The sequence below is a fragment of the Caretta caretta genome, chromosome 8 (genome assembly GCF_965140235.1).
Source record: "Caretta caretta isolate rCarCar2 chromosome 8, rCarCar1.hap1, whole genome shotgun sequence".
Taxonomy (NCBI): Eukaryota; Metazoa; Chordata; order Testudines; family Cheloniidae; genus Caretta; species Caretta caretta.
This window is the reverse complement of record NC_134213.1, coordinates 100,032,031-100,058,857: the sequence shown is the minus strand read 5'-3', so window position 1 is coordinate 100,058,857 and position 26,827 is coordinate 100,032,031. Positions and strand designations below refer to the sequence as shown.

General features: G+C 41.3%; 1 protein-coding gene across 1 annotated transcript in view; it reads left to right on the top strand.

Moving 5' to 3' along the window:
• The first annotated feature begins 12,718 nt into the window (after positions 1-12,718).
• The window catches only part of ELAVL4 (ELAV like RNA binding protein 4), a 103,877-nt gene continuing 89,768 nt past the window's right edge, over positions 12,719-26,827 (top strand). The window contains exon 1 of the mRNA XM_048861244.2: positions 12,719-12,751. Coding sequence (XP_048717201.1) covers positions 12,734-12,751 — 18 coding nt within the window. The 5' untranslated portion in view covers positions 12,719-12,733. The remainder of the gene's footprint in view (positions 12,752-26,827) is intronic.

The window sequence follows — 26,827 nt, the reverse complement described above, 5'->3', positions numbered from 1 at the left end:
TGAGCCTCTTCCATACCTTCTGGATATCTCCCCTTCTCTGGGTTTGTCAGCCTCACAACTCCCTCCTCCCTGGGAGTAATGGTAGGCTACCTGCCTCTATAGCCCCAAACACCTCTCCCTTTTCCTAGCCACTGACTACAAATAAGTTCCCTACAGCCTCTTTTTGCTTTCAGCTCCCTGGCTTTATGGAAGTTGTGTCTGTTCCTTCACAGGTGAGCTTCCCCTAATTAGGGCTTTCCTCTCAGCATTAATGCTTCCAGCGTGTAGCATAATAGGTTAATTGGCCCATCAGTCCTCCATTAACCCCTTCAGAGCAAGTGTGGGGTGGGCACCCCATCACAGTCCCTCAAGCGACTTCAGTTCTGTGAGTTGGGTATATACTGAGCAATGGTATATAAATATACTCAAATCCTATTTTTTTAAAATATCCTTTTAAAGTAGACACCATTTTCTCAAAGAACAAATGTCTACAACAATTCAGGTGGAAAATCTAGCTTCAAAAATATGAATTTTTTTAAAGCTGTATCTTTTAACAAAATGTCATACCGAGCGCTAGGTATATAAATGTACTCAAACCTTAAACATTTTGCAATAATTTTTAACTTTTTAATAATTTCATTTATTGCATTTTAGATTCAAAAGTTAAAAGAACAATTTCAAAGAAAAAGACAACTTCAAAAGCACGACACAACCAAAAGACTATACAGGATGAAAGAACAAATGTAAGGAGGATCAAGACCTTACAGTGAGATCAGCTATTAGCTAATTAAACATGTGAATAAAATATAACATACTAAACAGAAGCACTATTGGTGATGGGCAATCTGTTAGGCAAACAAATGATAGTAGAATTTTTTTCACATCTTTAGAGAGAAACATTATTGATCTTAATATGATTCACTGTGACATAAAAGAGATGAAATAAATCAATGTCTAGTAATTAAAGGACCCTGTCAATCTGATGTTTTTTAAAAAAATCTAGTTTCTAATAGATCACCTCTTACAAAGCCCGATATGGGTTTTTAAAAACACCTGCATCAGGTTCCAGTAGCGCAGACCCCTACACCTTTGTAGAGTGCCAATAATTTTCCAGGCCTAAGAGCCTGATCCACAAAGGGACATAGGTGCCCAAGTCCCAGTTTTAGGTACCACTGGCAATGTCTACACGGGAATAAAAAAAAACACAATTGGCCTGGATCAGCTGACTCAGGCTCATGGGGCTCGGGCTCCAGGGCTGAAAAATTGCTATGTAGATGTTCAGTGACAGGCTTGAGCCGAGCTGTGGGACCCTGTAAGGACGGAGGATCCCAGAGCTAGGCTGCAGCACAAGCCCTAACATCTACACAGCAATTTTTATTCCCCGCCCCCAGCTTGAGTCAGCTGACCCGGGACAGCCATGGCCATGCCGCGGGGCTTTTATCCTTGTGTAGATGTACCCACAGTGATCCACAAAATGCCCGTTTGGCTGCCGCCTAATCCTGAAGGCACCTAAACTCACTTGGCACCTAAATTTTCACTGTAAAAGTTCTCTGAAAGCCTATATTTCTGCCTCTGAGAGTACATACTTCTCCCTCACTCTAGGCATCTGGACACCTATCTCATCCCTATGCCCCAGCCTGATCTTCAAACCAGGAGCAGAAAGGCAGAGGGATTGATGCCAGTCTTCCCCATAGGGCCTAATCTAGTATGAACGCTCAAAGGAGAGTGCTCTCCCTTATAACCTTTGGTACAGTGGCTAAGATATTCACTTGAGATATAGGAGACCCCTGTTTAATTCCCCGCTTTGCATGATGAGGTAGCTTCTTGCGTACCATGCTGGCTTTTGTGGTTCCTATTCTTTGCTGTCTATCTCTTCCCATCCAGTGTATAGGAAGTCTAAGCACCTAACTCAGACTTTGTGATCCCATTGTTGTTCCAGTGATTTTCTAGGCACCTAAAAGTTCCTAAGTCCCTCTGTGGTTGAGCAAGGCATAAATGTATAGAACAGTGAAACTGACTACACACAAAGGGCAGACAAGTGTACATTTACAAAAATAGATTCTTTTCTCTCTAGTCTTTCATTTATAGCAAGCTTATATCTTACCTGTAACTACATAATTTTCAGACAGGAATGTGACTTTCTAGTGTGTTGCAAATGAAATGAGATTCCCAGATTAAGCAGAATTCTCTGGTTTTCCCTCTGATTTTATAAGAAGAAGTCATTGTAAATCTGTCAGCAAGACTTTAGGTGTGGGAGGATGTTTGGATTTCCGGCATATTGCAACACAGTTCTTGGCCACCAGCAAGAAATTCATTGAAATATCACATACAGTATGTGTTTTAAAAAAATTAAATTAAACCTTTAGTCTCAGGATTGTTAATTCTAGATAATTAATCAACAACTTTCCCCCAGAATAAGACTAAGTGGGGCTAGCTGAAAGACTTATAAAGATGCCCTGATGTTCCTCATGCCTTGAATAGTAGCTTACAGATGATGTGAAGCTGTTCCGGGAGGAGTAAAATCAGTCTCGCGTAGTATGCTGAACAATAGGAGTTGGTGTCTAGAGTTCTTGGTATGAATCAGCCCATTGTTCCCTAACCTTAATATTTCTTTCCTGGTATAGCTTTAACAGTGTTTTATACTCTATAGCTTTTGTATTAGCTAATTAATCTTATAAGTAAATCCTAATATGTTTTTACATTGCATATGTTTTTCATGTACAAACATCTGCCCAATAAATCAGATTGCATATCTTTTTGTAATTTGTTAATTTTCTTTTATAATTTTCTTTTCTGTTCATAAACTCATTTTTTCCCAGTCAACCATGTCACCACTCCTACCCACTGTTGTTTGCAGTGTTCTTGTAGCTGTGTTGGTCCCAGCATCTGAGAGAGACAAGGTGGGTGAGGTAATACCTTTCACTGGAAGTTACCTCACCCATCTCGTCTCCTACTAAAACAGGAGTCATTTTTCATGTACATTAGGATGTAGATCTGACTCACAGGGCAAACAAATGTGCAGATTCTAATTTGGGGTGAAAGAGACTATTCCAGTGTATATGATTTACAAGGAAACAATGTGTAATTTATAATTTGAGGTGAAACTATGTGGCTCAGATTTCTTGGAGTTCTTTTTAGCTGGGTTGGGCGGGAGAGATTTATACATATGCAAACTATGAGAGATTCTTGCCTAGGTGATTCACAATACCCTCATTTAGCCATTTTAGTTTCTCTCCATGAGGAGGGGAATGCCCAACCTTGGCTGATTTGTGGGTCCTTAGTCAATGTGTCTCACATGATGTGAACCATTTTCTTATTGTTTTTATAGCTGGATCCTATTTTGGGATAAACAGAGGTGGATAGCTTTTCTATTTTTGTTTGTTTTGTGGACCAGAAGGAATTATTAGTTATTAATCATTCAAGCCATATCTGTTCCAAATATCATAGAATCATAGAATCATAGAATATAAGGGTTGGAAGGGACCCCAGAAGGTCATCTAGTCCAACCCCCTGCTCGAAGCAGGACCAATTCCCAGTTAAATCATCCCAGCCAGGGCTTTGTCAAGCCTGACCTTAAAAACCTCTAAGGAAGGAGATTCTACCACCTCCCTAGGTAACGCATTCCAGTGTTTCACCACCCTCTTAGTGAAAAAGTTTTTCCTAATATCCAATCTAAACCTCCCCCACTGCAGCTTGAGACCATTACTCCTCGTTCTGTCATCTGATACCATTGAGAACAGTCTAGAGCCATCCTCTTTGGAACCCCCTTTCAGGTAGTTGAAAGCAGCTATCAAATCCCCCCTCATTCTTCTCTTCTGCAGGCTAAACAATCCCAGCTCCCTCAGCCTCTCCTCATAACTCATGTGTTCCAGACCCCTAATCATTTTTGTTGCCATTTTTGTATCCTTTGCATACCCCTAAAAACATACCTTTTTCCCTAGTGTAGACTTGTCCTTTGGTGTTAGGCACCATACTCCTATTGAAATTCAATAGAAATTGGATCACAGTTGGCTTCTTTGAAACTCACTGCACAGGACTGGTTTCAGAGTGATAGCCGTGTTTAGTCTGTATCAGCAAAAACAAAAAGGAGTCCTTGTGGCACCAGAGACTAACAAATTTATTGGGGCATAAATTTTTGTGGGCTAGAACCACTTCATCAGATGCATGGAGTGGAAAATACAGTAGCAGGTATAAATACATGAAAAGATGGGAGTTGGCTTACCAAGTGGGAGGTCAGTCTAATGAGACAATTCAATTAATAGTAGGACACGAAGGGAGGAAAAATAACTTTTGTAGTGGTAATGAGAGTGGCCCATTTCAAGCAGTTGACAAGAAGGTGTGAGTAACAGTAAGGGGAAATTAGTATGGGGGAAACCTAAACCTAATTTCCCCCTACTGTTACTCACACCTTCTTGTCAACTGTTTGAAATGGGCCACTCTCATTGCCACTACAAAAGTTATTTTTCCTCCCTTGGTATTCTACTGTTAAATGAATAGTCTCATTAGACTGACCTCCCACTTGGTAAGGCAACTCCCATCTTTTCATGTGCTGTGTATTTACACCCACTCCTGTATTTTCCACTCCATGCATCGGAGGAAGTGGGTTCTAGTCCAAGAAAGCTTATGCCCAAATAAATGTGTTAGTCTCTAAGGTGCCACAAGGACTCCTCGTCGTTTCTGCACAGGACTGTGAGTTAAAACTAAAATTCTTACATCCTCCTCTGTAAATAATGATTCTAAAGTCAGAACTTAACTGTGTTGATGTTGCGTTGGGGAACTAAAATCCACTTTACTCTTCTATAGCAGCATGTGCTGTTCCATAGAGCAAAACATTTAGTCATTAATGTAATCAGATATGAATCAAAGACACCTAGAAAGATACAATTAAGAAAGTAGGTGCCATTTCCACATAAACAAGCACTTGTCTGATCCTAACTGCATATTAGTGGATTTATATTTTTATTAAATAGAACCATTATACTGTATTGTACCAGAAACTTCCATCCTCATCATTGTAAAAACAAAAGATGTTAAAAGCATTTTGCTTATTTAGAGACATTTCCATAGTTCTCATCACAATAGTTCAGTACTGTAAATGCCACAAAGGTAAAATTGTGATCTGTAATTGTAAAAGTCCAGTGGTCCTCAAGCTGTCTATGATCTTAGAGAAATTTCCCAGTTCCAGGTAGGGAGTAATAGCATCCTTTATGAACCAGGACTGAAAAATCTATAAGGAGATGATTCCTGTAGTGACAGGGTCAAATCACTAACCACATAAAAAAAAATAAAAGTTGAGTGTCTTCCTCTTGGACTCTACTCACAATCTAGTGTACTGAAGAAAAGCACATGACAACCTTTTATATTGTAGACTTTGCCAGCCTATCCCTCTACTTGTCATAATGCATCTGAAGGTGTGGAGTGATGCTGAGAAAAATAAAATAACATGACTTCCCAACCCTTATATCTCAGAAGCAACATTGTGATCAGTGCCCTGTACACTCAACAGCACATTGGGACCATATTCTGCAGCAAAACACCTTATATTTCATGGTAATCTCTACATTCCTCAGCTACTTTAAAAGTATTCTATTACCACAAAACATCCTTAATTCCCAGCTTTTCCACCCTCACACAAACACACACATTTATGGTTCATAGTTGAAAATACTTATTGATGAAAAATTCATCAACGATTATATTCAGGGATTTTTGTTTTCCAACTATGGTCTTCGGATACCTGGGTCCATTCTCTGGCTCTTTGCTCCTGCAATGTTGTCCAAGCAGCCCAGCTCAGAATCTCCTTCTCCCACACATTCCAAGGAGATGGGGAAGCTTGTATCAAGCTTCAGAAAGTTCATCTCCCCAGCAACCCACATTGTCTGTCTCTCTCACACACACTGGCTCTCTCTCATACACACACATGCACACACACAATTGTATTATTGTTGTTGTTATTACTTCTTGGTACTTCCTGTCAAAATGCTCGTGGTGAGCCACAAGTGGCTAGGGGCTGCAGGAGGGCTGTGGGCTCTGGCAAGATGCAGCCCCCATGTAAGAGTTCAAAGCCTGCCTTGAGCCACTGCTGCAGCATCTGCTGCATATGAAGCTGTGTGTGTATCAGCAATGAAGGAGGTTTTAGGGGTCCACGGGTGGGAGTGGTGGCTGTGCCCCCTTGACACACTGGGGTCAGCAGCACCGGCTGGGGACCGCCTTCAGTGGCTCATAAGGGCACCATTTTAATAATACTACGTAGGGCCCCATAAATCCTAAGGACGGCCCCAACTAGAGGATAGATAATATGGATGCTTGGGTGGGGTGAATGTATCTGGAATAAGCACAAGATAAACTGAACAGAACCTGCAAAAAAATTTTAAAGGAACTCATAAAAGATTGAAGAAACCAACTTGGCGGTGAGAACTCTCACATCAATGGCTGCTGAGTTAGAAGACTGGTTAATCTAGTCCACAACAAATATGCCACAGGCTCAGGTATCTTAGCAGAACAGAATTTGAAATGGAATGATTCTGTGGAGACTCTAATATTGTGACTTTCAATCTGGACACCAAAGATGATCCTCTTTTTGTAGAATGGCGCAATAAAATTCCTGTGAAAAACTGAAGGATCATGATTACATTCAGGGGCCAATGTTATGGTTTGAAAAGTGCAAGCAAGAATGGGTCCCCAAAGTCCCCAGAGTGGGGAAAATAATCAAGCACAGAGTTTCAGAAGAAAATAAGAAAGGCCACACTGGGTCAGACCAAAGGTCCATCTAGCTCAGTATCCTGTCTTCCGACATTTGCCAATGCCAGGGGCCCTGAGGGAATGAACAGAACAGGTAATCATTAAGTGATCCATCCCCGTTGCCCATTCCCAGTTTCTGACAAACAGATAAATAAATTCATTTCTTGTCTTCATTGGACAGAGAGACCAGGTGGACCCATAATCTACTGAATCATTTCAGAATCAGAGGGGGTGTCAAGCAATTGCATATATTGCTTGCATCTAAGGCTAGCTCTAGTATCCAATAACTGGGACCAATTAGGAACATAAGAACATAAAAAGAACATAAGAATGGCCCTACTGGGTCACAGCAAAGGTTCATCTAGCCCAGTACCCTGTCTTCCAACAGTGGCCAGTGCCAGGTGTCCCAGAGGGAATGAACAGAACAGGTAATCATCAAGTGATCTATCCCCTGTCGCTTATTCCCAGCCTCTGCAAAACAGAGGCTAGGAACACCATTCCTGCCCATCCTGGCTAATAGCCATTGATGGAAACAAAGAATGTAGAAAATGAATCATACAAAAATTCCTAACTATCCTTGTTCATGTTCCATTTCTGGAAATGCAAAGTTAGGAATGAGACCAAGAAACGGTGTAGGGATTAGCAGTGGAAGGCTAACCAAAATAAATTACAAAAAGAAGGAAATCCAGTGAAAAAGTTTTAAAACAGATGAACAAAACCCACAAGTAGTGTAACAATGTAACTGAGGACAGACTGGCTCAAAATCATTTCAATTTCTTTGTGTGGCTGTGAGAGCTGATCTTTTAAGCTGTCCCTAATTAAGTACTGTTTGGTTTCAGCAGGATGCTAAGAGAGTTTTTCAGTTTGTCCTCCGTACATAGTGCACATTAAGTACTTATTTAACTTATATATGTGAATATTGATTGAAAAGAGACCATATATGAAGTCTGTGTGTAAATATGAACATGGCCAACCCATTCTAATATGCCATTATAGGCTCATGCACATCTACAGATCACCAGAAGTGTAGAATATAGGTCAAAATCCTTAGCAGATAAATGCCTAAGCCAAGATAAACATTCATAAATCCAAAAATGAGATTAGGACTTTACCTTAAATATCCAATGAACTGTGTGAAAAAGCAACTGCACAACTCCTACTGACTCGGTAAAATATCTGTGCATCATTTTGAATATATAGGGGAAAATAGTTATATGAAAAACAGAGATACAGTATTACTACTAGAAATCGGGACAATCAGCACCCAGGAGATGGATCCAGACTTTCCCAGTGTTCAAGGGGGCTTGGATGTGCTGTTCCTAATTGGACGAATTTCTAAATGCTGCTTTTCCATCGGTATGTTGTATATAATACAAATATTGAATATTTGCCTCAGAATGCTGAAGGACTGCTGAATGCTGGTCCTCTAGATTTAAGACAAAGCTATGAGAAAATTACCTACTTGGTGAAATAAGTGTTTTATTTATCTCCTCATCACTCCTACTATTCTGAGTCCAACTGAAACCAGCAGGACCCTTAGGGATAAATCACTCAGTGGGATCCACTCAGTTTACATCTCCTTGCTCTTGTTGACATTTGATAGTTGGCTAAATTATTATTAAATATTTCTATGGTGCTTTACAAAAATAAAAACACATAATGATAACTAAAACCAGCTATATGATAGTCAACCATTCTCGTGGTCAGAGTTGAACAAAATATGTGAGGAGGAAAATTGTGACACTTTGCCCCCTTTTTTTGTTGAAATTTGAGATTAGAATTTTAGACAAAAATGTTCATGGCACACAGAAAAATTTGGACCAGCCCTAATCATGACACAAGTCCACCAACTTAACAATGAGCTGCAGTCGCGAAATCAAACACTACATGTAGATAACATTTAGAAGATTTTTCTTCTGTAACAACAAATCTAAAACCAATCTTACCTTAAAATGAAATGTGTTCCTTTAGATTTCATGTATTTTTTAAATCTTGCATTACCCAACAAATAAGTAAAATGCAATAAAAGAAAATCTTTGTGAGTGAAACGACACATAATTCTGAGTTCCACTACTATAATAGACCACTTGAGCTTCACACTCATAGTTCCACTCTTTGTCCATTGGCTTCTGTGGGAGTTTTGTCTGTAAAAGAATTAAAGTTCACTATTGAAGTCCCTAAAATATTTGATGTATGTATAGTTTATAGCTCACAGTTCCAAAGACAAGAATTGTATTGAGCTTCCAAGCTTGCCTTTAACTTGTACAGTAATCTCTTTTTGCTTAAAACACACCCAAATAGTTTTTTTAGATTGCATTCCTATTCACACTAAAATTGTGTGGTATGCATAAATGACATAATGATTTGGGGTATATTTTGAATATATAATTTGTTCATTGTGCTCTAATAGCACCATGAAATTTCAAACTCACTATCTAATCTTCCTGCTCTATCAGATGATGGTATCAGCAAAATTTCATACTTTACTATAAGGTTTCAATTGTGAGACAGGTAAGCCAGTTATTGGTAGTAAATCACACCGTTTTCATTCAGTCCAGATTTCTGAGACCATATAGATGGTATTGTTCGATTGCTCAGCTTAGACAAAGAAATGGGGCGGACTGTGGGAGGAGCAAAGCAAATTAAATGCTCAGGTAGAGACGAACGTATATAGACAAAGAAACACAGGTGCCTTTCGAATTCAGGTGCACAATGATCACCCAAATCCTTTGCTACTGATTTTGGACTTCATAGTATTTTCATTACCATTCAATACAGGACTTGTTTTCTGAAGGAGGAATGTAAGTTTTCACTCTATTTCTCATTTAAGAAAATATTTTCATTGTTGCTGTTTTTTGTTATGTAAATAAGATACAAAGTCACATTATAAGATTATGAGAGTAAATAAATCTTAAATAGTGAATTTCCAAACTGTTCACTAATAGTATTTAGTCAGAAGAAATATATTAGTTAAAATTTGCATTTCTGTAATTGAACAGCATTTATATTAGCATTCTCTTTTCTATAATGTTAACATAATTTTGAGAAATACTTGTTTTTTAGATAGTAAAGAATAATCTAAGATTTTCAGTATATGTAATAAATTTAGTATGTAATACCATATAGATTTAAAATGATATGATCAACTGAATGCATTTCTCTGTAGAATGCTGCTTGGTTGTATGACACTGTCAACCTTTTGTAAATTATTGACAGAAATAGTTTGCTGCAAACAGAATCAGTAAGAACTGTAAAGGACTAAACATAGTTTGGGGTATTATGTGGAGTTTTTTAATGATTTTCAAGAGACCTTATAAATCCAGGGAAAACAATTAAATGTTGAACAATGCAAACTCAATATACTATCAATAAAAACATCAAACGTGAGAGGACTTGAATGTAAACTGATTTTAGAAAAGCTGTTGTCTAATTGGCTGATGCCTAATCATGTAATGGATTGATGTCCTTCTTGTGGCTGTTATTTGAGGTTGGACTTCTCAATTTTTAAAAGTATCAGTCCCCCTTCAAAAGAAAGTTATAGAGGCTAAAGGTTGGGAAGGATTTCCATAAATCTGGCTGCCAAAATGCACAAGAAAAAAAATCAATGCATCCACAAGTATGGCCAAACAACTTCAGATCAGAAAGAAATATTTTAGTATTTATTCTCTGTATGGCTGTATAAGGTAGTTATAACAATAAAATACTAAAGTGTATTGAAAAGGTCAGACTTACTGCCACAAAACAAAAATATGTGTTAACTTGGGCTAAATTCTGCCCCGATAATCACATTTCATATATCCACAGGTTAGAATAATTTGTGCATTACTGGGGATGCCACCCTGAAGTATTCTTCCATTTTCTAGACAAAGTGTATCACAATTTCTCTATGTTTGTGATGTCAAATCTCTAAAACAGGGAGTATTTTGACCAAACTAATAGATTTAGCCAAACAAACTGTTTCTATGCTAATATCCAAAACAGATGGATCTTGATCCAGTCTTCAGTAGTGAGTGTAATTCAGTGCCAACGTGATGTGGAATCGTGCATGTGTTCGAGCCTGCATGTATGCATAGTATATAGGGAACAATCTGGCTCTGATAACCCCTCCTACAACTACATTAATACACAAAGAACTGTGAAATCAAAGAGTGTAATCAAGTGTATATTCCACCACCCTTCTCACATGAAGAGATCAAACTACTATTTGGAGGTTACATGTAGATCTTCAAAAGGCTTGAGAAACTAGGGCTTTAAACACTCCTCACTTTATGGTGGAAAGCATACTATGTATGCCACATCATAAACTTTTAACTGTATGGAGACATTCTATTTTAATATGAAGACTGGCAGGGGTTTTGTTGTTCTTTAATCAGGCTCCTTATGAACAAGTTGCTAAACATGTACATCTTACTACACTTACTGCATTTGTGTACTGTGTATGTCACGTATAACGTCATTTCTGCCTGTTGAAATTTAAGCCAAATTCAGCCTTGTTGTAAGAACTGTTTTCAGTGGTGGTGTATCCTCTTCAATATGTGCTGAATTTACTCAGATGGTAAGAATAAAAATGACTGCATGAAAAATATAAGGCAAAGCTTGCATGTATAGGAAAGCTTCCCACAATGTACTATTTGTGGCATAAGATCATACATTTGTGTCACAGTGTCTCCTCCTTTCCTTGAGCATTGCTTGAAAACTGGCTTTTTAACTTACTCAAATGCTTCTTAGTAGATCCTTACAGCACATTAGGCACTAAAGGGAAGTCTCTTCAAATACAGGTCAGAGAGAGAAAATATGATCCTATGCAGGGTATGGTTTTGTTGGTTTTTGTTTAGAAATTTTAAGGCACTTCGGTAGCATAGAATAAAAATACAAATAGACACTCTAACTGTGGAGTATTTGTAACAGGGTGATCTGCCCTCTCAAGAGCCAATGGGCCTGGGACTAGCCAGTCCCCCTTGAGTATCAGACTTAGTTGGGAATAGGATCAGGTGATTCCTATAAAGGGCTGAGCAAGCTCAGTTGGAGGGGGTGATGGGAAGCAGCCTCCTGTGGCAAGCCCTAGAGCAAGGGGAAAGGCCTCTGGGTCCCCGGCAGCCTGCTTTGGTTAGGAAAATAGCATTGTGTTAGAAGAATAAACGTGTGCTCTTAAGACAGGGCGTGAACAGAGGTTCAAGTGTGGTGTCAGCTTTGTGTGGTAGGGAGGGAGCCTGTGCAATCTCTGCATGTGTACATTTACCAGTTTTCAGTGCTAACTACTCCCCTGAATCAAGGGCAGTTACTCTACATTGATGTCGACTGGGGAAAATTCTCTTCATCCGCTGTTCTGCCCGCTGACTCCACCTTCCCTGTTAACTAGCCACCTTACGCATATGAAATAAAACCATCTTTTTTTTTTTTTTAATAGAACTGCCACAAATCTGAGAAATGGTCCCCAGAGAGTCTTCCTGGTAAACATTTTCTCAGCATTTCCGCCTCCCGCCTTCAGGAGGGCCCACACCCGCCTCCAGGGTTTGGTTTTCTCCTTTTCCCTGAGGTCGGAGGCGATTCCCTCACCCACGCGTGCAAACCGCCAGGAAACTATCCCACCATGTGTCTGGCAAAGGATCATTCAAACCCCATGCTGGAGAGGTGGGGTGGGAAGGGGAGCCCTTGGGAGGGACCCACTGTTAACAGAGACGACTGGGGTGTGGACGGGGGAGATTGCCCGGGCCACGCTCTCTCCGACACTCCGAGGCCGGCCTCGCTCTGCCCCTCCCCAGGCAGGCGCCGGAACCTCGCGCTGGGTTTGGGCGCGCTCCTTCGCCCGCCCCGGGTCCACGCGCTCTCTGCGAACGTTCCGTGGCGTTCCACGCCCCCTCCCTCCGCCCCGCAGCAGACAGGGCCCAGCGCGTGGCCACGTGTGGCCCCGCGGCTTTGGAAGCTCGCGTCGCCGCCGGCCTCGGAGCCACGTGCGCCCTTCGAGAGCCATCCCCGACCCTCCTGCCCTCCCGCTCACGCCAATCTCCCGAAAATGCGTCTGAAAAGCCAGGTAACGCCCCTCCCCCCCCCGGCTCTACGGGTGGCCCGTGCCGCGAGCACCCCGCAACCTAGTCCCCTCTGGGTGGGGAGAAAGGGGGGGCATCTGTATTCATCGACTAACGCCCTCCCACGTAGATACTGGGTGGGGGGATTTTTTTAAAAGAATATTCATTTGGGGGGCGGGTATGTGTTTTGAAAGCCTGTGCCGTTTGAACCCCCACCCCCCTTTAGGGGAGGAGAATGTGCCAACCCCCCCTTCTCCACCCACGCACCCGCACCTTACAGCTGGTTTCCCACCTCTGCAGGAATCCCTCGTGACTTTAAAAACTAGTTTCTTCAGGAAACTTTCCCCCCAACTCTCCTGGCCTTCATGCCCCTTTCTGGAAGAGGCAGGACAGAGGGAGGGGAAAGCAGAAGGGCTACAGCAGGTGCTCTCTGCTTCTGCCTGCAAAGACTTGTTTGCCAGAGCACTGATGAGCTTAAAAAAAAGGTTAAGGGAACATTGAATTTCATTGCTGGAGCCTCTGGTTACTTCTTTTTTCTTGTCCCACCATGTTTTGTAGTAGTCCACTTGTTCCAAGAATGTATGTGGAAGAGAATTTTGCTGACAGGATGGTGATCTCAGCCACCCGATCCATCCGTTACCCTTTTTCCATCAGTCAGGAATATCAGTTCAGCCATTTTCTAAATTTAGACTCTGATCTAATAAACTCTTACACAGGAATAATTCCTGTGAGCTAAAATTCTTCAAGTTAAGCCCATTCATGTTTTTTTGGAGGATTCAGACTTGTCTCTAGTCCTTTGTGTTGTTAAGTCTGAAAGATCATTTTCAATGGGAAGGTTTTTCTTTTAACTTTGGGTTTAACTTCAAGGGGGACAAGGTGAATAAGGTAGTACCTTTTAGTGGACCAGCTTCTGTTGATGAAAGAGACAAGCTTTTGAGTTTCACAGAGCTTTTCTTCAGGTTTGGGTTCCACCCAAACCAGGATCTGGGCACACCACTATTCACTTATTGACTGTGGAAACTTTGAGTAGAGCTGCACATGATGGCAGAATTCATGTTTGATATCTTAGCAGGGAGCACACATTTCTTATTCCAGTGTTTGTTGATTAAGTTGGTCAGTCCTCACTCTGAGGCCTTATTGAGGTTTCTGTGTTATCTTTCTATATTATATGGAAGACCACATAATATTTCAGACAGGGGTTCTCAAACTGTGGGTTGGGACCCCCAAGTGGGTCACAAGCTCATTTTAATGGGGCTGCCAAGGCTGGTGTTAGCCTTGCTGGGGCCAGGGGCCGAAGCCCAAGCCCCACTGCCCAGGGCAAAGGTTACATGCCCCCTGCCCAGGGCAGAAGACCTTGGGCTTCATCTTTGCCCTCCCTCCCCTGTGCCCGGGGCGGCAGAGCTCCGGTAGGCTTGGTCTTTGGTCTCCCATCCTGGGGTCGTATAGTAATTTTTGTTGTCAGAAGGGGGTCAAGTGAGTTTGTAATGAAGTTTGAGAACCGCTGATTTATTACATACTGGCTATTCAATTTTGGGCCAAAATGTAGCCTTTTTGTTTGAAAAGAGGCGAGGGAGAGCAAATTAAGATGTTGATTTTTGTAAAATTAAAAAATATTTCCTTCCATTTTTTAATTTTTATGGTTTGTTCCCTTGCATTGTTGGAATCTTAAGTGCAAGAACACTGTGCTAGTAAATGAGAAGCATAGCATGCAACAGACTCAAAGCAACAATGAAATTGACAAAAAGAAAAGGAGTACTTGTGGCACCTTAGAGACTAACCAATTTATTTGAGCATGAGCTTTCGTGAGCTACAGCTCACTTCATCGGATGCATAATGTGGAAACTGCAGAAGACATTATATACACAGAGACCATGAAACAATACCTCCTCCCACCCCACTCTCCTGCTGGTAATAGCTTATCTAAAGTGATCATCAAGTTGGGCCATTTCCAGCACAAATCCAGGTTTTCTCACCCTCTGCCGCCCCACACACAAACTCACTCTCCTGCTGGTAATAGCCCATCCAAAGTGACCACTCTCCTCACAATGTGTATGAAAATCAAATGAAATTGACAGTCTGCTTTTACTGTACAAGCTGAGTGAAATGCAGAACAGCGAAGTAAGCCTAAATAGAGAAAAGTAAATTAGATTTTTAAAGTAGGTAATGTTTGAAGATGTTAGAAAGTTATCACATTTAATTCATTGATAATACTCTGAGGTGATTCAGGAACAGATAAGGAAAGATAAATCATACCAAAATAATTTGTGACACTTAAAAAAAAAAAATCAGTTCGATTGTAAAACTTATTTGCTATTCAGAGGAAAAGTCCTTTGCACAGAAGCAAGCATTTACTCCATGTGCTGTGTAGAAAAACATTGCCTAAATGCAAAATGAGTATCTGGCTTTGGTAGTGGGGAGGTCTTTTCATTCATGAGGAGGTATGAATGCTCCCCTGGATGATGGTGGTGTGGGTGTTTTACACTCGTCGCCAGCCCCAGATTTGGTGTTGGTAGCAAGGAACTGAGCTTATGTACTTCCATTTTTATTTACATTTCAAGGATTCTTGGGGATTCAGTTAACATTTTTTAACCAAATGCTAGAAAGGAAATTTTATAAGTTTATTACTAAGTGCTGGAAGAGCAATATCTCAAATTTAGAAGCTAGAACCCAAGTAGAATTTCAAGTTAAACCTATGGCTACAGAGCTGGTTTAAACAGTATGAGTTTTCATGAGAGCCTGGGTGGGGAGGAAGAAGGTATGTCTGCGCCAAAGGATCTGCCTAACTGGTTTGTAAACCTTGGGGGTGGAGGGGTGTCACCAATCTGATGTCTTTGCAAGGGAACCAAAAATGCTGCTACTGGTCCTGGGACCTCTCTTACTTTGGGAGCCGGGGGGAAAGGTATACAGAGAACCACCATTGTTTGGGGCTGTTAGGGAATTCAAACTTGGAGATGGAAGAGCTATGGCCGATTGTCTCCCGGCTGTTCTGGGAGTAAATAGGACTCTTGATCTGTGTGTGTCATTTCTTTGTTTTGGGGGAGATAACTCACTTGTGTATCCCTCATGAGAAGTAAATGCAAAAGGACTGTTGAGGGTAAATAATTCCAAAACAACAAAATGGCAGCTCTGCTCCTATTTTGTATGACCTTTGTGAAGGGTAACTGGCTTCAAAGCCTGATTCTCCCACCCTTCGCAGGAAGGGCCTGAGTATGAACTCTGCAGCCTCGTGAAACCTGTGACATAGTCGCTGTTGCTCTTGCTAGCTCAGGGCTCAGATTGTGCTGGTATGTGGCAGCATATTGAACCAAAACTTTTTTGGGGAATCCTTCAGCGTCTCCTAAATTTAAGATGGTAGTTTTAAAAGTTGTATCGGGCCCTTGTGGTTGCAGAGATGACTTTCCAGATGAAGGCTATAGCAAATCTTCATCTAGATAGAAACAATAGATGTGAGAGACATATCAGCTTTACCAGTTTTGCTCAATGGGGTGCTGATGCTGAAGTCTGAAGATAAAAATGTTGACATTTAAGTTAACTATTTCACTGCTGATCATTTTGGCAGTAGCATCCAGATATTGTGTGTGGAGCTTTCCCTTCTCTCCCACTCTGACTTCTGGGGCTATTACAGCTGGCAGTCAAAGGAGGAGGAAATAGCGCTTCATGTCCCCCTTATAGAATAAAGTCCATAGTGTATTTTTCTAAATAATTTTAGATTGTTTCTGCTATTTATTTTTTTCTGTTTGAGTTTCCATCAGTATGAATTGTTATACTCTACAAACAGTTGACATGGCGACAGTTTTGAAGAGCAGCAAAGGTATTTTGAATGTGAATGTATCCATGTGGAAATGTGGGTGGGAGAAGTAAAACTCCTTTAATTTTCACAGTTGAAGTCCTGTTAGCTGTGCCTGCCTTTCAATCTTAGGGGAAGTACAGACACACCCCTGGAACCCCGACCTGGGATATTCTATCTACTACCCAAGATCCATAAACCTGGAAATCCTGGGCGCCCCATCATCTCAGGCATTGGCACCCTGACAGCAGGATTGTCTGGCTATGTAGACTCCCTCCTCAGGCCCTACGCTACCAGCACTCCCAGCTACCTTCGAGACACCACTGACTTCCTGAGGAAACTTCAATCCATCGGTGATCTTCCTGATAACACCATCCTGGCTACTATGGATGTAGAAGCCCTCTACACCAACATTCCACACAAAGATGGACTACAAGCCGTCAAGAACACTATCCCCGATAATGTCACGGCTAACCTGGTGGCTGAACTTTGTGACTTTGTCCTTACCCATAACTATTTCACATTTGGGGACAATGTATACCTTCAGATCAGCGGCACTGCTATGGGTACCCACATGGCCCCACAGTATGCCAACATTTTTATGGCTGATTTAGAACAACGCTTCCTCAGCTCTCGTCCCCTAAAGCCCCTACTCTACTTGCGCTATATTGATGACATCTTCATCATCTGGACCCATGGAAAAGAAGCCCTTGAGGAATTCCACCATGATTTCAACAATTTCCATCCCACCACCAACCTCAGCCTGGTCCAGTCCACACAAGAGATCCACTTCCTGGACACTACAGTGCTAATAAAGAATGGCCACATAAACACCACCCTATACCGGAAACCTACTGACCGCTATTCCTACCTGCATGCCTCCAGCTTTCACCCTGACCACACCACACGATCCATCGTCTACAGCCAAGCTCTGCGATACAACCGCATTTGCTCCAACCCCTCAGACAGAGACAAACACCTACAAGATCTCTGTCAAGCTTTCTTACAACTACAATACCCACCTGCAGAAGTAAAGAAACAGATTGATAGAGCCAGAAGAGTTCCCAGAAGTTACCTACTACAGGACAGGCCTAACAAAGAAAATAACAGAACGCCACTAGCGGTCACCTTCAGCCCCCAACTAAAACCCCTCCAACGCATTATTAAGGATCTACAGCCTATCCTAAAGGATGACCCAACACTCTCACAAGTCTTGGGAGACAGGCCAGTCCTTGCCTACAGACAGCCCCGCAACCTGAAGCAAATACTCACCAACAACCACATACCACACAACAGAACCACTAACCCAGGAACTTATCCTTGCAACAAAGCCCGTTGCCAATTGTGCCCACATATCTATTCAGGGGACACCATCACAGGGCCTAATCACATCAGCCACACTATCAGAGGCTCGTTCACCTGCACATCCACCAATGTGATATATGCCATCATGTGCCAGCAATGCCCCTCTGCCATGTACATTGGTCAAACTGGACAGTCTCTACGTAAAAGAATAAATGGACACAAATCAGACGTCAAGAATTATAACATTCATAAACCAGTCGGAGAACACTTCAGTCTCTCTGGTCACGCAATCACAGACATGAAGGTCGCTATCTTAAAACAAAAAAACTTCAAATCCAGAGTCCAGCGAGAAACTGCTGAATTGGAATTCATTTGCAAATTGGATACTATTAATTTAGGCTTAAATAGAGACTGGGAGTGGCTAAGTCATTATGCAAGGTAGCCTGTTTCCTCTTGTTTTTTCCTACCCCTCCCCCCCCCAGATGTTCTGGTTTAACTTGGATTTAAACTTGGAGAGTGGTCAGTTTAGATGAGCTATTACCAGCAGGAGAGTGAGTTTGTGTGTGTATGGGGGTGGGGGGGATGTGAGAAAACCTGGATCTATGCAGGAAATAGCCCGACTTGATTATGTAAAGAGTTGTCACTTTGGATGGGCTAGCACCAGCAGGAGAGTGAATTTGTGTGGGGGGGTGGAGGGTGAGAAAACCTGGATTTGTGCTGGAAATGGCCCACCTGTTGATCACTTTAGATAAGCTATTACCAGCAGGACAGTGGGGTGGGAGGAGGTATTGTTTCATATTCTCTGTGTGTATATAAAGTCTGCTGCAGTTTCCACGGTAAACATCTGATGAAGTGAGCTGTAGCTCACGAAAGCTCATGCTCAAATAAATTGGTTAGTCTCTAAGGTGCCACAAGTACTCCTTTTCTTTTTGCGAATACAGACTAACACGGCTGTTCCTCTGAAACCTTACATTCCCAACAGTAAACCTGTGTGAAACTTTGTCTGCTTTCTAAGCTGTCCTAGCTACCTGGATAATGGTAAAACATCTTGCAGAATTCAGTACTGACAGATGCTGATATCTTTACATCTAATCAGTAGTAAATATGGACCCTTTCAGTATGTTAAGGGTATTATAATTATATACATCATAATAGATTTCAGAGGAACAGCCGTGTTAGTCTGTATTCGCAAAAAGAAAAGGAGTTCTTGTGGCACCTTAGAGACTAACCAATTTATTTGAGCATGAGCTTTCGTGAGCTACAGCTCACTTCATCAGATGCATCTGATGAAGTGAGCTGTAGCTCACGAAAGCTCATGCTCAAATAAATTGGTTAGTCTCTAAGGTGCCACAAGAACTCCTTTTCTTTCATCATAATAGAGTAATCCTGTTCAGCACAGAAGGATGGCTGTATAAAAGGAAGTTAGTCACAAGAAGGCATAATTTTCATGTTATTACATAAAGTTAAACTTACGTGCAATTCTCTTTGGTTCTGCCGTATCTTTAAATGATTTTGCAATGGAAGAAACCCACTTTTAACAAAAAACAAAGAAAAAACCTGAGGATTTAACCAGCAAGCTAGAAAATGATGATTAAAAACTAATACTGACCAAAGAACTTCCTGATCGCTTACAATTAGCCTGTGTCCTTCATAGAACAGATCCAGAATTATTTTTCTTAGAAAGTACTGTATGTACGCCAATGGTTTTTTTAAAATAGCTCTTGCTGATTTTCTCTTACAATTTCTAATTAAAAGTTGAGATGTATTTGATAATTATGGTCTACCTATTTAGCATTTAGAAAAATGCTGCCTTAATGCAGCACTGATCTTTCTCTGAGATCTTGCATGGTAGTTTTCCTTTGGGTTTAAAGGAAATGATGATCAGCCTTATACATGTTCTGTTTCCAGGTGCCAGTAAAAGAGACTCTTTGAAAACGATAGCTCAACAAACAGACGTTTAATGTTCTACTATGACCTACTACAGCTAGTCATAGATTGACTTTAAATTGCTGAGTGCTTAAAACCAGACCAAAATGCTAGTGAGTTTCTCGGGTTTCTTCAGTGGTTCGGTTTTGGGTTTTATTTTTCTTTGGTGGGGAAAGAGGGCTACAGTGGAGGATCTAAACAAATATATTTGTTGTTTGTAACCTATTTTTTGTCTATTTATTCCCCAAAACCTGTTTGTTGCTGATGTAACATGAAATCAAATAGAACATTTTTTAATCTCTTGAAAGAAGGAATATCATGCTGAAAGTCACTGTATATTATGTAGTATAAAGAGCATTACTTTGAGTCAGGCTTGGTGCCCCATTACCAGAAGGTGACTGTTACAAAATATTACAGTTGCTTATTCACATAATTGATGCAGGTTTGTGAAATTCCAAAAGCGTCTGTAGTCTTGTTGAAAGAATAAATTTATTTTTAAAAGATAAAACGTTTTTAAAAGACCACATCAGTATTTCTTTAGAAAAAATAATGATGTGAGCACTTCAGTACCCTGATGTGATTTTAAATTTGGTATAAGCTGGTGATTTGGGGGTTGTGACTGTTCATTTTCAGATTTGTTCTGTTTTAGTACACTACCTTGACACTGAAAAGAAAAAGGCAAAATAAACAAAAACTATATTTTGCACTCTTGTTTTCTCTCTGCTGATTATGTAGCAACAGTAGTTAATTAACAGTATTATTCTCAGAGCTGTGCTGACATTATTGCCAGTATACTAGAAGGGAAGCAAATACAAGGCCATATACATTCTGCGTTCAATTAAAAGGGTGAAAAATATTTGTTTGCCAAGTTAAAAGGGAGAAAATAGAGATTAGACCATAGGACTAACAGTCAGGATTCTTGGGTTCTGTTCCTGGCTTTTTCCCAGATTCTCTTCGGGACCTTGAACAAGTCACTTAAGACTGTTCTACACTTAAGTTTTACTTGCATCGCTATGTCAGTTAGGGGCGTAATTTTTTTTTCTTTGTTTAAGGTGGTGGATTTGATTTAAATCACTAGTGAGGAAGACTCAATTTAATTATGGTTTTCTACATAAAAGTACATTCTTGTTAGTTGTTATAACCTTAGAAGGTACACACTATACATTTTTAAACAGTGATTTATTCTGAAAACTTTTCAGATCAGTTTTACAGCTATATCAGAAAATGAATGATTGTTTGGTTATTTCATTTACCAAAGGTAATTGAAGCAGACAGTTCACCTCCCAATGACTTCATAAATATCTCCAACAGATTAATCATTAATATTTGGAGGATTTTCTTGCCAGGCTGTATTAGGAGGAGAACATCACCAGACAGACGTTTAAATTGTTTTAGTTAAATAAAACAACAATGTTAAGTATTCTGGATTTTTTTTTCAACAGCAAACATATAATATTATAACAAAACAAGCATATGTCCCTCACTTCTCACATTTATTTCCAGACTTCTTCTCCTTGTCCAGATCTGTTCCACCTCCAACAATCTTCTATTCATTGAAATTTTTGAAACTTTGAACTTTTAGAGAGAGGTAAGGGATTGACTCTGTGTACACAAATTTGCAGAGGGATAATAGAGTTAAGGTCTGTTATTTCTCACCTCTATATATTATTTATTTAAAAACATTTTTGCTGTTAACAAGCATGTTACTTCTGGAGAAACACATCCACAGTTTGAGACCTGCAAAACTAAACATCTCTGATGGTATCTTCTAGACTGAGCACTGAGTCATATTGGGTAGATAGAAACCTAAATGATCTATACAGAAGGGCCCTGGAACTCCATAAGATTGGGTCCCTAATCCATGAACTATTGGAACTCATTTACAAAACTTTTCTTAAACATTACATGAATATATTGTCTCATACTCTAGAATTAGAATTTATAATCCTTATTCCATGATGAGATATCTTTGAGCTATAATGTATCTTAATTAAACTATCTTTAGATAGGTTTTTTCCTCAAAAACCTTTTTATCAAAACAATCATTGATTTTTATCCACCCTGTTTTTTAACCAACATAGCTATGCCAATGGAAGCCCACATGTAGATGCGTTTATACTGGTATAAACTCTATTGGTATGAGTGCTTTTTAACTGCATCCACACAAGAGGTTTGTTGTTATAGCTAACTGATGACTAAACCAGGAAAACACTCAGTGCTGATAAAGCCTTAAGGGGGCCTGATGTTTGTAAAGCCTGATTCAATTGATGTGATTTTAGGGTGGGACTTTCAAAGGAGCCTAGGGAATCAGACCACCAATTCCCATTAACCCTCGTATGCCCCACTGAACATCTCTTAGTACTTATGTATCTGATTTGATGGTTCCTTCAGGTACTTGGGGCTTGTCTACACTGACAATTTACAGCGCTGCAACTTTCTCGCTCAGGGGTGTGAAAAAACACCCCCCTGAGCACAGCAAGTTTCAGTGCTGTAAAGCGCCGGTGTAAACAATGCACCAGCACTGGGAGCCGTACCTTTCGTTGAGGTGGGAGAGGCACTGTGCCGTGACCACACAAGCCACGTTAAAGCGCTGCCAGTGTAGACTAGCCCTTAGACTTGTGTAATTTTCTGATCCTCTGTGTCCCAGTTGAGTTGTTTATAAGATGCAGAACTCTTGCCTGTGGAGTGTTTGAGAACACTGGATGAAAGGCCCTAGATAACTGAAAAGTGATATTATTATGACATGCTCCAAGACCCCTCTTCCGTAATACAGTTAGCCTAATGGTAGCAAAAAGCACCCCCTGGATATACACAGACAGAAATAAATTCAAGTTTGTGGCCCTTCACGGGTTCTCAAAGACCTTGCTGTGAGAGTAAGTGTATTTCGCTGGTTGGTCAGGAGAGGCCTAAATCTTGGTACAAGGAGAGTCAATGCCATACTTTCCTAATTTGCTCTGTTGTGAGGAAGCTCAAGGCTAGTGAATTTGGAAGAGACAGTGCCAAAACCTTTGGAGTAATTTGATTGGTGGTGCCTCTTTACTCATATGATATCAGTGAATGACCTTGCAGCTTCAGAGATTTAAAAAAAAAAAAAAAAAAAAGTATTTTTCAAGTTAGTAATGTTCTGAATGCTCCTCTTACACAGGTCATCTGGGTTCAGAGCATTATTCTAAAGTTGCAGGATTGTGTAATATTATATGCAGGTAGCCTTTAAAATATGGGTTTATGGAGAGGTGAAATAGTATTTCTGTCAGTGTCTTGTATAACACTGCCAAAGGCTGAGTGAGAAGTTCAGCAGCAATAAATCCTGCCTATGTAGAGTGAGACTTCATGCCGTGCTAGAGAGCTCCAGTCCATCAGATAGACTTCACAGGCAATGGAAATTGCCTTTATTCTTTTAAATGACTCGACATCTCTTCTTTCTCCAATCCGTCCTATTTTCCCACCATCGTATGCTGACTCAACAGTAAGGCTATGTGTAGTTACATGCCACAGTGAAACGCACGCTGTGTCCACATGATGGTGTGTAGCTGTGTGTGTCAGTGAAAGGCTCTGGCAGAGGAGAGACAGCAGGGAAAGGCTTCAGCCTCTCACTGGTTGGAGCCTTTCCATTCTGCCAGAGTTTCTCTGCAGCAGGGAGCTGGCAGAGCCTTTCCACACTGCCTCCCCTCCTCCAGAGCCTTTCTTCGCTGCTGGAGTCTTCCTGCGATGGATAAAGGCTCCTGCAGCAGGACACTACACTGTTAAAAATAGCAGTGTTGATTGAGAGGCACAACTTGGGCAAAAAGAGAGCTGTGTAGCCCACAACCTTTGGGCATTACTTTACTCTCCTAAGCTGTGCCTCACTGTCTGCGCTGCTGGTGGGCTACACAAGTATGTATGCTACATACTGCCGAAAGAAGCATACAGTGTAGATGCACCTTAACTCTCAGGCCAGCCAGGTTTCCACTTCATCAGCAGGACCTTAAAGGGAGAGAACTTGCTGTCCGTCCACATGTCCCACAGCTGGCAGGGTGACTGTAGGGGTGAGAAACTCACTGCCTGGCCCAGATATCTTCTTCTGGTAGCAGAAGGGAAGGAAGCTAATAGCCAGGCTTCCCCTCTCTATTCTTCCCCACCCCCCTTTTATGCTCTGACCTTGTTTGCTGTGACAGCATAGAACTCACCCCGCCACTCCCCTTACACAGATGGTCTAGTTAATGAGTAAATTTCTGAAGGAAGTAGAAATGTGAATCAGGGTGATTAACATAACATCCATTGCTTCATTTAAAAATCAGATCAAAAAGTAAATGCAGGAGCTCTGTGTAGGATGATTTATGGGTCTTTTTTTTAAAAAAAATTCTATCGAGACTTTTAGATGGTCTCTTCCCCTCCCCCCCAAGTGTTGGGGCTGGGGAGGGGGGTTTCAAGATAGGCTAGATAAAAAATTAAATGTTAATCATCCACTAAATGCTTTCAGAGATTAATTAAGGGTGTACAGATTATTGTCCTCCTACCATCCATGTTCTCTAAAATCAAGTTTCTTCATCTCCTGTCCTCGGTGAAAGGCTCTTTTTCCTGTCTGCGCAGTTATGCCTTTCACTTTTTAAGCTTTTCTTGTTGGTTTTATGATTCCCTCCTCCCTATCCATTCTGTTGATACTCTTATTTACAGTCACATCATCCAGCAAGATGAAGGGAAGTTTGAAACCCTTTCCTGTAAAGCTTTTCACAGGGACAGAGTAATCCTGCCTGCAGACTCTGGTTTCTTTCCTGTTGAAATTTCAGACACTCATTTAAGAGAGGAAATGGTTTTCCTCTGTGTTTTAGAACCTGTTCTTCTGATGAGGACACATTGATGAGGTACAAACTAGACATTAGGAAGGAACTTGAAATATTGGGCCCAATCCTCAATTAGAATTTCACAGTGAAAGTCCAGGTGATGTGCAAAGGTGGCTTTCACACTAATTTACATTCCCCTGATTCTCCTGCTGCTCTGTGTAGGCTGTTTCTTCTGCAGCCTCTTCCCACTGAAGCCTCCTCTCTCTGTCCATTTCAACCCAACATAAGAGAGCCAAAAATGCAGTTTAGGATGAGTGTGCCATTGGGGATGTCAGAATCATAGAAGAGTAGGGTTGAAAGAGACCTCAGGAGGAGAGACCTCAAAGCAGGACCAACACCAACTAAATCATGCCAGCCAGGGCGTTGTCAAGACTGGCCTTAAAAACCTCTAAGCTTTGAGATTCCACCATCTCCATAGGTAACCCATTCCAGAGCTTCACCACCCTCCTAGTGAAATAGTGTTTCCTAATATCCAACCTAGACCTCCCCCACTGCAACTTGTAGACCATTGCTCCTTGTTCTGTCATCTGCTACCATTGAGAACAGCCGAGCACCATCCTCTTTGGAACCCCTCTTCAGGTAGTTGAAAGCTGCTATCAAATCCCACCTCACTCTTCTCTTCTGCAGACTAAACAAGCCCAGTTCCCTCAGCATCTCCGCATAAGTGATGTGCCCCAGCCCCTTAATCATTTTTGTTGCCCTCCACTGGACTCTCTCCAATTTGTACACATCCTTTCTGTAGTGGGAGGCCCAAAACTGGACATGGTACTCCAGATGTGACCTCACCAGTGCCGAATAGAGGGAAATAATCACTTCCCTTGATCTTCTGGCAGTGCTTCTACTAATGCAGCCCAATATGCCATTCGCCTTCTTGCCAACAAGGACACACTGCTGACTCATATCCAACTTCTCATCCCCGGGTCCTTTTCTGCAGAATTGCTGCGTAGCCAGTCGGTCCCCAGCCTGTAGCAGTGCATGGGATCCTTCTGTCCTAAGTGCAGGACTCTGCACTTGTCCTTGTTGAACCTCATCAGATTTCTTTTGGCCCAATCCTCCAATTTGTCTAGGTCACTCTGGACCCTATCGCTACTCTCCAGCATATCTATCTCTCCCCCATCTTAGTGTCATCTGCAAACTTGCTGAGGGTGCAATCCACACCATCATCCAGATCATTAATAAAGGCAGGTTTCAGAGTAACAGCCGTGTAAGTCTGTATTTGCAAAAAGAAAAGGAGTACTTGTGGCACCTTAGAGACTAACCAATTTATCTGAGCATAAGCTTTCGTGAGCTACAGCTCACTTCATCGGATGCATACTGTGGAAAGTACACGAGATCTTTTTATACACACAAAGCATGAAAAAATGGGTGTTTACCACTACAAAAGGTTCTCTCTCCCCCCACCCCACTCTCGTGCTGGTAATAGCTTATCTAAAGTGATCACTCTCCTTACAATGTGTATGATAATCAAGTTGGGCCATTTCCAGCACAGATCCAGGTTTTCACCCCCCCCTCCCCCCCACAAACCCACTCTCCTGTTGGTAATAGCTTATTGGGGGGGGGGGGTGAAAACCTGGATCTGTGCTGGAAATGGCCCAACTTGATTATCATACACATTGTAAGGAGAGTGATCACTTTAGATAAGCTATTACCAGCACGAGAGTGGGGTGGGGGGAGAGAGAACCTTTTGTAGTGGTAAACACCCATTTTTTCATGCTTTGTGTGTATAAAAAGATCTCGTGTACTTTCCACAGTATGCATCCGATGAAGTGAGCTGTAGCTCACGAAAGCTTATGCTCAGATAAATTGGTTAGTCTCTAAGGTGCCACAAGTACTCCTTTTATCATTAATAAAGATGTTGAACAAAACCGGCAAGAATACTGTAGAAGACTATATTAAAAGCTTTGCTAAAGTCAAGATATATCCCGTCCACTGCTTTCCCCACATCCACAGAGCCAGTTATCTCATCATGGAAGGCAGTCAGCTTGGTCAGGTATGACTTGCCCTTGGTGAATCCATGTTGACTGTTCCTGATCACCTTCCTCTCCTCCAAGTGCTTCAAAGTGGTTTCCTTGAGGACCTGCTCCATGCTTCTTCCGGGGACTGAGGTGAGGCTAACCAGTCTCTAGTTCTCTGGGTTCTCCTTCCCTTTTTTAAAAGATGGGCACTATATTTGCCTTTTTCCAATTATCCGGTACCTCCCCTGATCGCCACGAGTTTTCAGAGATAATGGCTCTGCAATCACA